General features: G+C 47.1%; 1 protein-coding gene across 1 annotated transcript in view; it reads right to left on the reverse strand.

The window, feature by feature from the left end:
* LAMP3 (lysosomal associated membrane protein 3) overlaps positions 1-11,357 on the reverse strand; it is a 34,532-nt gene extending 23,175 nt beyond the window's left edge. Inside the window, exon 1 of the mRNA XM_029911118.1 lies at positions 11,312-11,357. Coding sequence (XP_029766978.1) covers positions 11,312-11,357 — 46 coding nt within the window. The remainder of the gene's footprint in view (positions 1-11,311) is intronic.
* Between the last annotated feature and the right edge of the window lie 1,074 nt (positions 11,358-12,431).

Here is a 12,431-nt window from a genome sequence, read left to right on the forward strand (position 1 = left end):
GGCTGGGCAGGACCAACAGAACTCCAGTGCGTCAGGTGAAATGTTTGTGGGAGACAAAGTCCCGAGGAATGAGTGCAAACCATGTGTCTATACTGGGCAGCCTACGCTCAAAAAGGGAAGTGGTGCACTGGGAGTTCCCAAGGGGACAGTCCCAAGGAAAGATCAGGCCTCTAAAGTTGCTCTCCTTAAAGAGAAACAAGGTTCAAAGTCTAACGTTATGTTGCTTTTTGGCAAATATCTAAAAAGATTTAAAAAAACAACAGTTTTTCTCATGGGATGAGATTTCAGACTTTGCAACATTTACAGAAAGTTTATATTGTGCCTCTTGCAGAACCTATGAGTTCGCTACAATCTCACCACTTGCACACAAAAATAAGCTCTTCAGCTCCTAAACCTACACAAGCAACTTAAAAAAGAACATTCTGAAGTATAAAAGGGTTGTGAGTATAACTCTGTGTGAGTGTAGGGGTAGGGGAAGGGGACCGGCACTGTATAAACAAAGCCAAGTTAAGAGAAGTCATAAGTGTCCTGCCCAATTATATATTCTTTGAAGTGCAACAAATCCAGGAAGTAGGTAAAGTGTTTTCCCTTCTTGTTTAGCTGAAATTGCAGAACAGAAATCGCTTCCCCATTACTGCAGGGCCGGCTTTAGGCCAATTCCACCAATTCCCCCGAATCGGGCCCCGCGCCTAAAAGGGCCCCGTGCCCAGTGGCAGGGCCGCCCAGAGTGGGGGGCAAGTGGCAGAGAATCCCTTCCCTGGCTAGAGGCGCCTTTTTAATTTTTACTCACCCGACGGCGCTCCGGGTCTTTGGCGGTGAGTCCTTCAGTGCCACCGAAGACCCGGAGCGAGTGAAGGACCCGCCGCCAAAGACTAGGAGTGCGGCCCGGTGAGTACAAGCCCCACGTGTTTTTTTTTATGTTTTTTTTTTTTTTTAGTCATCCCTGCCGGGGCCCCTTCGAAACTATTCGAATCGGGCCCCGCACTTCCTAAAGCCGGCCCTGCATTACTGAGTGATCCAAAATGATTCATGTTCCAGGCAAAGCATGTGGTCTATCAGTGAAGATCTTCACTAAGTTAGCTGAGAAGTTTATTTTAACTTAGTCCATCTGGGAGGGGGTTGTATAAGAATCTGCACCCAAATTATACAGAGGCCGGGATTTGAGATTCAGATTCTAGGTTAAATCAGGCCTAGAGGAAGGTTCAGATTAATTGGTTCTGGAATCTCATAAACTGTTCTTATGTTTGTTTGTTTGTTTTTTTGTCCAAAATGGCAGAACATCTGATCATGCAAAATGTCCACCATCATAGGATATATCCAAACTGGATCCAGAAAATAAGACCTTTTTGATTTTGGATCCAGTCTTGAACCAAAACCATTGGAGTGGATACAGATATATGGGTCTGATTCTGATCCCACCACTACCCCTCAAAAAAATTGTGCAGAGGAGTGAGGGTTGTGAATTATATGCCCCGGATCAGCCTTGCCTCTAATCTTGACCTGTTTTCATTTCAGCGTTGAAAGGACTATATTTCACTTTAGTTCTAGCTATTACTATAATCTGAAAATACAATTCAATGCAATAGAAGGGTCACATCTAGTTAGCATGACTGACATCTCAGATAATAAATATTTGTTATCAGTAGAGATCTAATTATGCCAACATGCTTTTATAGTCATATTTGAACTTATCTTCCCAATTCAGACTCTCCTGGACTTTAATTTAGTTGCTCTGGCAGCAGTTGTATTATCCCCTTGCTTATGGTCATATTAACCATGGCCCATAGAGAGCAAATGCAGTTGCTTTGTTCTATCTACTGTGACGGGGCAAGGCCAAATGACTATACGAAAGTAGTGAGAAACAGGTATGTTAGCCCCAGGCTAAACAAATCCCTGTTACCATGGTAACCAAATGGCAGTTGCTCCAGGTTAATCAAGACACCTGGGACCAATTAAGATCCTTCTAGAAAGCAGTGGAGACAACTAGGTTGATTGGGACACCTGCAGCCAATCAAGGGCTGGCTGGAACGAGTTAAAAGCCTCCCAGTTAGTCAGTTAGAGGTGCATGTCAGGAGCTATAGGAGGAAGCTGTGCTGCTGGAGAAATTGGGCAGGACAAACCCTATCAGGAACAAGGAAGGATGCCCTGAGGTAAGGGTGAAGTAGATGTTGAAGAAGTGGGGGCTGCTGTGGGGAAGTGGCCCAGGGAATTGTCCTTGTCCTGTTTCAAAAAGTCAGCTACCAATAGCTGCTACTATTAGGTCCCTGGGCTGCAGCCTGGAATAGAGGGTGGGCCTGGACTCTTCCCACCCCCACCCCGAATTAATCACAGAAACTGAGATAACTGAGACTGTGCGAGGGAGGGTTGCTTCTTCCCACCTCCCTTGCTGGCTTATGATGAAAATGGCTCAGTAGGCTGTGACCCTTGCCTCTAGAGAGAGAAGGGCTATGTTGAGGGTCACAGTGAGCCTCTGAGGCTAGCGTAATCCGCGTGGAACCCACTGAGACAAGGTCGGGGCTTTGTCACAACTGGTGTCAGAGGTGGGATCAATTGTTCACAGTGTGTCAGAAGAAAGAGGTTTAAAAAACTGCACTGGGGTTTCGGGGTTTTGTTTTTACCACAATGGAGGAGGCGGCGAGAGCTCTGGTGCAAGCCACAGTGGCCCAGCAGGAGGCGCATCCAGGTTCAGGCGATGGCGCAACAGGAGTCTATGTGGCTACAGCAGGAAACCAACCAATTATTAGTGGTCCAGGCAACCCAAGATCAAGCCCTCCTGTGAGAGGTAGTGGACCAGTTGAAGATCCTCACCACCCAGGCCCGGGGGTCCGACGGAACGCGAACCCTGAGGGCCGCTGGTTGTCTGACGAAGATGACGACAGAAGATGACGTAGAGGCATATCTCCTCTCATTCGAAAGGACTGCTCAGCGTGAGGCATGGCCCAGGAGCAGTGGGCCAGCATCCTCGCCCCTTTTTTATGCAGAGAGGCCCAGAAGGCCTACTTTGAGCTGCCTGCCGAGGACGCCGCTGACTATCCCCAGCTGAAGACAGAGATCCTAGCATGATCAGGGGGTGATGGCAGCCAGAGGTTCCATGAGTGGAAATACCAGGAGAACAAACCTCCGAGGTCCCAGCTATTTGACCTCATACACCTCGTGTGGAAGTGGTTACAGCCTGAGGCATGCAGCCAGGAGGAGATTTTGGAGACTTTGGTCATGGACGATTACATGTGGGGACTGCTGCCAGATCTCCACAAATGGGTAAGCCAGAATGAGCTGTCCTCCTACGACAAAATGATCATGCTGGTAGAAAGACAGATGACAGCGAGGGAATTGACCCAACTACCCAAGGAAGGCCCCTTATGAAGCAAGCACCCGACCCCAACTCTGGAAGGTTGGGCGGCCAAACCCCCGGGGAACTCTAGATGGAAGAAGAAGGGGGCCAAAAACAAGCTGGGAACCCAGAAGGAAGGGAATGGCCTGAGTGGGGGGAACCCTGGGACTAAACCCCCTAACCCATGTGATAGGGGAGTGACTAGAAGCAATTATAGATGTTATGCATGTGGGGAGTGGGGACACAGTGTCCCAGCACCGAGGAGCCTATGCAATGTAACTTGGGGGATTGGGAGGTCCTGTGCTCCCTTATCCACCTTGCGGGGGTCACATTAGCCCTGCATAACTACACCAGGCCGGTGAGAATAAAATCCATAGTGCTTGTGGTCTTGGAGTGCTATCACCCTCATATCGGGTAAGCAGGTAAAAAGTAGCCAGCTGCTACAGGCCAAACGCGTAGCAGTGACGTGCGTACATGGGGCCGTGAGCCATTACCCCACCATCCCAGTGGAGATGGAGGTTCAGGGGAACCCCATTGAGGTGACAGTGGGCACAGTTCCTAAACTCCCAAATCCTGTAGTCATTGGGAGGGACTATCCAGGGTTTGATAATTTACTTCCCCTGGAGAGGCTGGAGGGAGGAGGGGACCCTGAGGGCAGCGACTCATTGCCGGGGGAATGTCAACCCCCAATGTTTTCCGAGATTTCTCAGGATCTGTTCCCAGCTCCCAGAAAGACCCGGAAGACCAAAAAAGAGAGGAAGGCTGCAAAGGCCTTGAGAACCTGGATCATGACCCAGGGCCAGAAGACCGCCCTAGTAGGCAGATGGACACGGGCAGCAGACAGAAACTTCCACCATGGAAGGGATGGGAAAGATTGGGATACCCTACTGCCTTACCTCAGGTTTTTACCCACGAAAGCTTATGCCCAAATAAATCTGTTAGTCTTTAAGGTGCCACCAGACTCCTTGTTGTTTTTGTAGATACAGACTAACATGGCTATCCCCTGATACTTGATGCCTTACCTCATGTTTGCCATCCGGGAAGTCCCGCAAGCCTCCACAGGCTTCTCCCCGTTCAAACTACTATACGGACGCCACCCCCGGGACATATTGGATATAGCCAGAAAAGCCTGGGAAGAGGCGCCAAATCCCGGAAGGAACATAGTTGAGCATGTACTGCAGATGAGAGATCGTATAGCCCAAGTTACACCCATTGTACGGGAACACTTGGAGAAAGCACAGGAGACCCAACGAACCCATTACAATCACCAAGCAAAGGTTCAACGGTTCCAACTGGGAGACCAAGTGATGGCGCCCCCCATAAGGCTTTATGGAAATATGCTTATGAATATATATAACATAACTGTAATATGTTCTGTGCTACATATGCCATGTAACATATCTATGTAAAGGTTATGATCTACTGAATCTATTAATCCTGTTTGTATGCATGTATCATTTTTGTACTCAAAGTTATGAATATTGGCCGTGTACAGGCTTGATTTCTAAATAACCGTAGTAGAGTATTTGGTCAGTTCCTGGAGAAAGGAATTCGCAAAGTTAAGTGCCCAATCAAGAAGCACTTAAGGAGCAATGCATCTTGGAATGCTCCAATCCACATAAGAAGTCTTCCTGGAGACATTCAAGATACCATGTGGGCAATGGCTTCTGCCTGTAAAAACTGAGTCATGTGTGGACATGTGACTTGCCCAGGTGACTCCAGAACTCCATCTTGGAGCTGGACTTTGCATAGGAGAGACGAGGGGGGGCTCCACCCACAAGAGTCTATTTAAGCCTGTGGGAGACCCCTCCATTTTGTGTTCAGCTGGCTAAAGAGAGAGCCTCTCCACCCCAAGGATATCTGAAAGAAACTGGAACAAAGGACAATAACCACAGGGTTGTGAGTGATTGCTGGACCCAGACTAGAAGGAGACTAGTCTGTAAAAGGAAGCTCACTGGTGAGCTTTTTATCTGTACTTAGTTGTATTACTGTATTAGACTTAGATTTGCGTGTTTTATTTTATTTTACTTGGTAATTCACTTTGTTTTGTCTGTTACTACTTGGAATCACTTAAATCCTACTTTCTGTATTTAATAAAATCACTTTTTATTCATTAACTCAGAGTATGTATTAATACCTGGGGGAGCAAACAACTGTGCATATGTCTCTATCAGTGTTATAGAGGGCGAACAATTTATGAGTTTGCCCTGCATAAGCTTTATGCAGGGTAAAACGGATTTATTTGGGTTTAGACCCCACTGGGAGTTGGGCACCTGAGTGTTAAAGATAAGAACTCTTCTGTAAGCGGCTTTCGGTTAAGCCTGCAGCTTTGGAGCAAGTAATTCAGACCCTGGGTCTGTGTTGGAGCAGACGGGCAGGTCTGGCTCAGCAAGACAGGGTGCTGGGGTCCCGAGCTGGCAGGGAAAGCAGGGGCAGAAGTAGTCTTGACACATCAGGTGGCAGCTCCCAAGGTGGGTTCTGTGATTGATAGCCCGTCACAGTACTGGTACTCACAGCATAGAGTAAACTTTTGGTCCAGTGACAGGGACCCTACGAAGTGGTCGAAGCTGTGGGGGAGGTGAACTATAAGGTGCGGCAACCAGGCCTCCGGAAACCGGAGCAAATTTACCACATCAGTCTTCTAAAACCTTGGCATGACTGAGAGGCATGCTTAGTCACCCAGGAGGCCCTTCCCCAAGAGGATAACCTACACGAGCAAGTGAGGATATCAGCCGACTTAACGCCTAACCAAAAAGTCGAGGCAGCCAACGTGATCAACTGCAACTGAGATGTGTTCCCTATGAAACTGGGGCGGACAACCGAGACCTATCACCATATCTGCACTATCTCCGTAGCCAAGGTAACATTGAGACCCTACCGATTCCCAGCACCCAAAAGAGAAGAGATCAAGGCCAAAGTGAAGAAGATGTTAGAATTAGGGGTCATTGAAGAATCTCAGTCAGTGGTCCAGTCCAATTGTACTAGTGCCCAAACCTGATGATACCACAAGCTTCTATAATGACTTTCGCCGATTGAATGAATTATCCTAATTCAATGCATACCCCATGCCACACATCGACAAACTAGTTCACTGACTGGGTAGTGCCCGATTCCTGACACCCTTTTGTCAAATCCAGGGTAACTGGCAGATTCCCCTGACCAAAGAAGCTAAAGAAAAGACAGCATTCTCCACCCTGGAGGGGCTATTCCAGTACACCGTCCTCCCTTTCGGGCTACATGGGGCCCTGGCCACTTTCCAGTGCTTCATGGATAAGTTGCTGCGCCCCCATACTAGTTATGCAGCCACATACCTAGATGATGTAATCATCCATACACCAGACTGGGGAACCCACTTGGAGAAAGTTGAGGCAGTACTGCGCACCTTAAGGTGGGCTGGCCTCACTGCTAATCCTGCTAAATGTGCCGTAGGGCTAGCAGAGGCTAAGTACCTGTGGTATATTGTAGGAAGGGGAACAGTGAAGCCCCAAATGAATAAGCTAGAGGCGATTCAAAACTGGCCCCAGCCGATCCAGAAGAAGCAGGTCTGCAGGTTCCTAGGCGTGGTAGGATATTGCCGATGTTTTATTCCCTACTTCACCACTAGGGCAAGTCCCCTAACGGACCTGGTAAAGGCCTGATGTCCAGACATGGTGAAGTGGACCAACGCAGCAGAGGGGACATTCACAGACCTTCGGACAGCCCTCTATAATGACCCGTACTCATAGCCCCAGACTTTAACAAGGAATTTATTTTACAAACAGATGCTTCCGAGGTGGGGTTGGGGGGTGTTCTGTCACAAACAGTGGGAGAAGAGGAACACCCGATCCTCTACCTAAGCAGAAAGCTTCTCCCAAGAGAACAGAAATACACAGTAGTCGAAAGAGAATGCCTTGCTGTCAAATGGGCCATGGAGACCCTGCGTTATTACCTGTTAGGCCAGTGATTTACACTTGTGACGGACCATGCACCCCTCCAGTGGATGCAGCGGAATAAGGAAAAGAACGCAATGGTCACCAGTTGGTTCTTATCCCTACAACCGTTCCAGTTCCGCATACGGCACAGGGCTGGAAGCCACCATGGCAACGCTGATGGCCTGTGACGAGTACACTGCCTGGCATCCCAAGTTGCCCAACTCCATGGTGTTGAGCGGGGGGGATCTCATGGGAGTGGGGGCGGAGTCGGAGGCAGAGCAGGGGGCTTTTGTATCTTTATATGAAAAGGTGGTCAGTGATGCGGCCCTCAGGCCAATGTACTAGTCCTCATGTGGCCCGCGTGGTGATTTGAGTTTGAGATCCCTGCCCTAGAGAGAGAAGGGCTACGTGGAGGGTCACAGTGAGCCTCTACGGCTAGCGTAATCTGCCTGGAAGCGTGGGACCCACTAAGACAAGGTCGGAGCTTTGTCACACTACCCAGAGTTGCGGTTTGGCGCATTAGCCCAACAAAAATAGAAAAGAGGAAGCTGTAAGTTAACTCGTTTTCGTGAAGGTTGTGAAACAGCCTTAAATTTAAATTAATTTAGATAGAGAAGACACGACCAGAGTTCAGTACTGCTCAGCTCTTGGTACAAAACAATTTCAATATCCATTTTGAGAATGTTTTCAATTTAAAATTCAGAGGAAAAAATTAAAGGACAGGAAATTTTTCACCAAAAGAAACATTTTCAAAATATATTTTTCATTAAAATGTCATTTTTGGATGGAAAAACATTTCCTTTGGAAAATTTCAACCAGCTCCTCTCGTTAGGCTAGAAAAGCAAAAAGGAAGCCATCACTTGATAGGTCTCCACATGGCCAGTCCTGATCACTAGCAAACCCCCAAATCTCTCCCCCAGACTAACGTCCATAGCGGGTTTTTTTGTGCCTCTGAGTCAGAGTGTTGCCACTCTTACATCATTCAGGTGGCTCACTCCATCTTCTGAAAAGACGTTTGGACGAGCGAGCTTCATCCCCGAGAACATGTCCCATTGCTTGCTGGGGGAGCTTGGCTGCCGGTGGGTGCAGAGCACGGAGCACCCACGGAGTCAGCGCCTATGCACAGCTCCAGCTCAGAACAAGTACCCAGTCTTATGGGCCTCGGTAGCCCCAATCCTTCCAACCCTTCTCTAAGGATTGGGGCCTCCATGAACCAGGGGTCCTGTGTGTTGGCTGGATCAGGAAGATGGTCCTGAGCCTGTATAAAATCAGCCTATTTACATCTAAAACTCCTTTCTTAGTCTGTTGGTCTCTGGAGAATCCAGTTCGAACGACCCTTTCTTGGAGGGGCGGGGGGAGGGGGGGTTGTGGCTTCAATGGGCTGATAATGGAGGAAGTACATTACCATCCCCCTTCCACTAGAGGAGTTGCATATAATGACACAGACACAGCTGCATTTTTAATACAATGTACCCCAAAGGTAATAACCCTAATTCAATCAGGTGTAACTTAAACTGCTGTATATTGAATTATCTTATTTCTATAAGACTTATTCAGGATATTGTCAGTCTGTCACAGCCCCCATCTCATTTTTGTGTCAGAATGACTCAAAGCTGTATATAAACCCCCTGCTGCTCCCCCAGCAGTTCCTTTTCTGAGAACTTTTAACTTTTTTAAAGCCTCTCTTTCCACCTTGGCTGATGTAGGATTCAGTTTGTGAATGTTGCAAACCCTGAACTGCATTTTTTTTTTATCCCTGCAGCTCTTTCAGCTTTACCAGAGCTCAAGAGTTCTGAAATCGAAGGAACAGGGCAGTTTTCAAAGTTCCCTTTTACTAATCCGGGTTTGAAATCTCCATTTTCACACATTGATGGCAGAGAAGATGGCCACTGATTCAGGCTGCGATTGTCACTGCCACCAAAGGAATTTAGACAACACCCAGTTTTCATGAATGTCAGTGGAGATTGTGCACCTGAAGCCCTTAAGTGGCTCTGAAAATCTCAACCTTTGTTCCTTTAAGTAAGACAATATCCCATGTTTTTAGAGCGATCCGAGCCCCTTCTACTCTCTTCTCCCCTACCTGTTCCCCCTCATCCCCCTTCACGTCCCTTACTTTGTTTAAGATATCTCCTCCTAAGTAAACTCCCCCCACCCCCACCCCCAAAAAGTGTGGAACTAACATGTTTGCTGCCATCGCATTCTTCTCTCTGCTTTTGTGTTCTACCCCTTCCCCCACCCTGTGTCTGGCTGGTCTATTTAGATTGTAAGATCTTTGGAGCAGGGACCGTTTACTACTCTGTTTGTACAGCGCCTAGCACGATAAGGCCCTGATCTTGCTTGACCCTTAGGCACTACCATAGTAAACCGGATTATTAATAATAATAATAATAGCTATTGGGTGAGGCAGTGGTTTGAGCATTGGCCTGCTAAACCCAGGGTTGTGAGTTCAATCCTTGAGGGGGCCATTTAGGGGTCTAGAGCAAACATCAGTACTTGGTCCTGCTAGTGAAGGCAGGGGGCTGGACTTGATGACCTTTCAAGGTCCCTTCCAGTTCTAGGAGATAGGATATCTCCATTATTAAAAAATAAAATAAAGAAACTGGCCAATATATTTTTCTCTCATCCAAATCCTTTCGCCCAGCTTTACGCTCAGAGACACTAACTGCTCAGGGGCCACTCAGGGTTTTCCCTTTTTATGCTGATCCCAATATATGGCTGCTTTTAATTGATGGACTTGGTAATCGGGACAAACATAAGGCCTGATCCAGCATTTATTGCAGTCAATGGAACTATTCCCATTGGTTCCAGCTGGCTTTGGATCAAGGCCTTCAGGAAGTGGGAATCCACCTAATTTAGTTGTTTGATAAAGGGCCAGATCCAGTGGGAGCTTTTCAGGCCCCCAAACACTGGATCAGGCCCCCAGCCTTTGACTCCAGGCTTCCCTTCCCCCAACCACACACAGAAATTTTACTCTGCAGACTTTTCAAAAACTCGTACAGAATTTCTAAAAGGGAGAATCTGAAATAGGAAAAGATCCTAGGGAGCAGCTTCCCTCTGATTAAAGGCAGCACAACATTATCGGTTCATTTCATTTCCCCCAGTCTCATTCCACTCTCCTTTACAGCGATATGCATTCAGAGCAACCCCTGTGGGCTCCAGCGGAGCTATTCCAGATATACCCCAGGATACCAGGAAGCAGAATTTGCCCAGGTTTATTCCTGAAGTTGCTGTTCGTACAATTGATCTGATGTTTCTCCTGCTCAGCGTATTGCTGTGGTTAATGCTGCTCAGGGAAAGATTTTTGACACTATTCTTATAAGCTTCCTGCACATTAGGTGCTAATAATCAGTGCAGAACGCCACAGCAGAGCCACCAAGCCATTATTCAAAGGCTAGATAGTTTCATCTATTTCCTCAACTGATATTTCTTAGTTAATGCAGGTATTAAGAGATGTCTTAATACTTTGGGCCAGATCCTCAACTGGTGTAAATCAATGTAGCTCCACTGACTTCAGTGGAGTGATGCTGATTTACACTAGCTCAGGATCTAGCTCTTTGACTTTTATTTACACTTTTGTTTAGATTAATCCCATGTCACTGGTTTTCCCCTCGCTCCTGTCCTGGTACCATATAGATGAATGTCTCTCCATTAACTGTGCATTAGCCAGTTTAGGTGCCCGGCATGGGCTTTATCTAACTCTTAATAATTTCTGTGAGCTCTGTGGATTTGTTTGGGGATCTCTTTAACTCAAATCACCTGCTACTTATTAATGCGTTTACCTTACCTACCATAAGCTCAGGGTTACTTTCAACACAGACTGCAAGGAAAAATATCTTAAGCAAAAACTTAGAACAGTGGCTACACCAAAGCTTAAGGTATAGTCATATTTAGTAGCACATTTCTGAGCAATGGAAACATATTAATTACATCATTATTTATAGGAGCAAATGTGTTCTCCAGGTGTTAATCTGTTATTAAAAGTAATTTTTTTTAATGCAAAGAAACACAAACTTGCAATGACCAGAGGTCGCATTTGATGTGATAAAGCACTAGGAAGGCTATAACTCACCACAGGCGACGTTTAGCAGTACCACCTCCAGACCACGCCTGCCCATGGTGGAGGCAGGATTGAGACTAGCTGCAGTTGTGTGGTAAGGTGCTGCTCTTCCTCTTTGCAGGGCTGAAAGGTAAGGAACCAATGCCTGCCCAAAGGCAGATAAATTTCAAACTGTGCAGACACCACTAAGTCACATGAACAGAGAGGCAGGGGTGGAGCAGGGGGGAGCCAGTGTCTTCTCAGTGTTAAGCCACCACAGAAGAAAAGGTTGATGGTGGCTGGAAAGTGAAAACAGGAATAAGGACTGGTGTTCTAAGCAAGGTGTTTCATTCCCTCCCTGCAGCCCATCAAGTGGGTAGCAAGAATTTATACAGAGTGGCTTAATGTTGTCCCTAGGTTTCTAGCTTCTAGTTATGTCTATCTGATGCCTGTCTTTGAAGGCTGCAGTTTTAATGATTGAAAATACTGAGCATTAAATGGGGACCAGCGAGAGAAAGTTACTTTGCCCCAGTGTGTTTAAAAAAAACAAGTGTGTGTGTGGGGGGGAATTCTTTATTTAAATTTAGGGCTGGGAGAGGTAGAGGTTTGCACACTTACAGTGCACTGAGTGGGGCAGGTGCAAGAAGCCAGGTCCATCCACCTCCACCCAGACAAAGCCCAGCGAGAATGAGTGGGATGGGGGGCCAAAGCCTGCTGGCTGGCAGTTCCTGAGCACTCCGGGAGCTGACTAGCATACCTGATCATGCTCCATGATCTCAGTGAGGTGTGACCACCTGGGTTTAACATGGCCAGCAGGGGCAAGAGCATAGCCAGGTCCAGCTGCACCCCTCAACACACGGTAATGACATGTTGAGATGTACGAAGACTGTATTTTGACAACCAGCATAACTCCGATTCTCATACGGAGAATCAGGTCCTCCCTATACAATAGGAGAATTTAACCATCCACATTTGCATAAGATGATATGATAATTTCACCATCGATGTACTTATAAACTGCTACTGCACTCTAGGAACATGAACCCCACCCTCAGTTCTGTTCAGGGACTCTGGAATAAAATCTGGGCTGTGCCTTCCATATAAATCTTTGCCATGAAGGGCTTTAAAACTAAACTAGTGTATTTCCAACTCC

This window comes from Terrapene carolina, unplaced genomic scaffold, assembly GCF_002925995.2.
Source record: "Terrapene carolina triunguis isolate 2854851 unplaced genomic scaffold, T_m_triunguis-2.0 Scaffold88, whole genome shotgun sequence".
Classification (NCBI taxonomy): domain Eukaryota; kingdom Metazoa; phylum Chordata; order Testudines; family Emydidae; genus Terrapene; species Terrapene triunguis.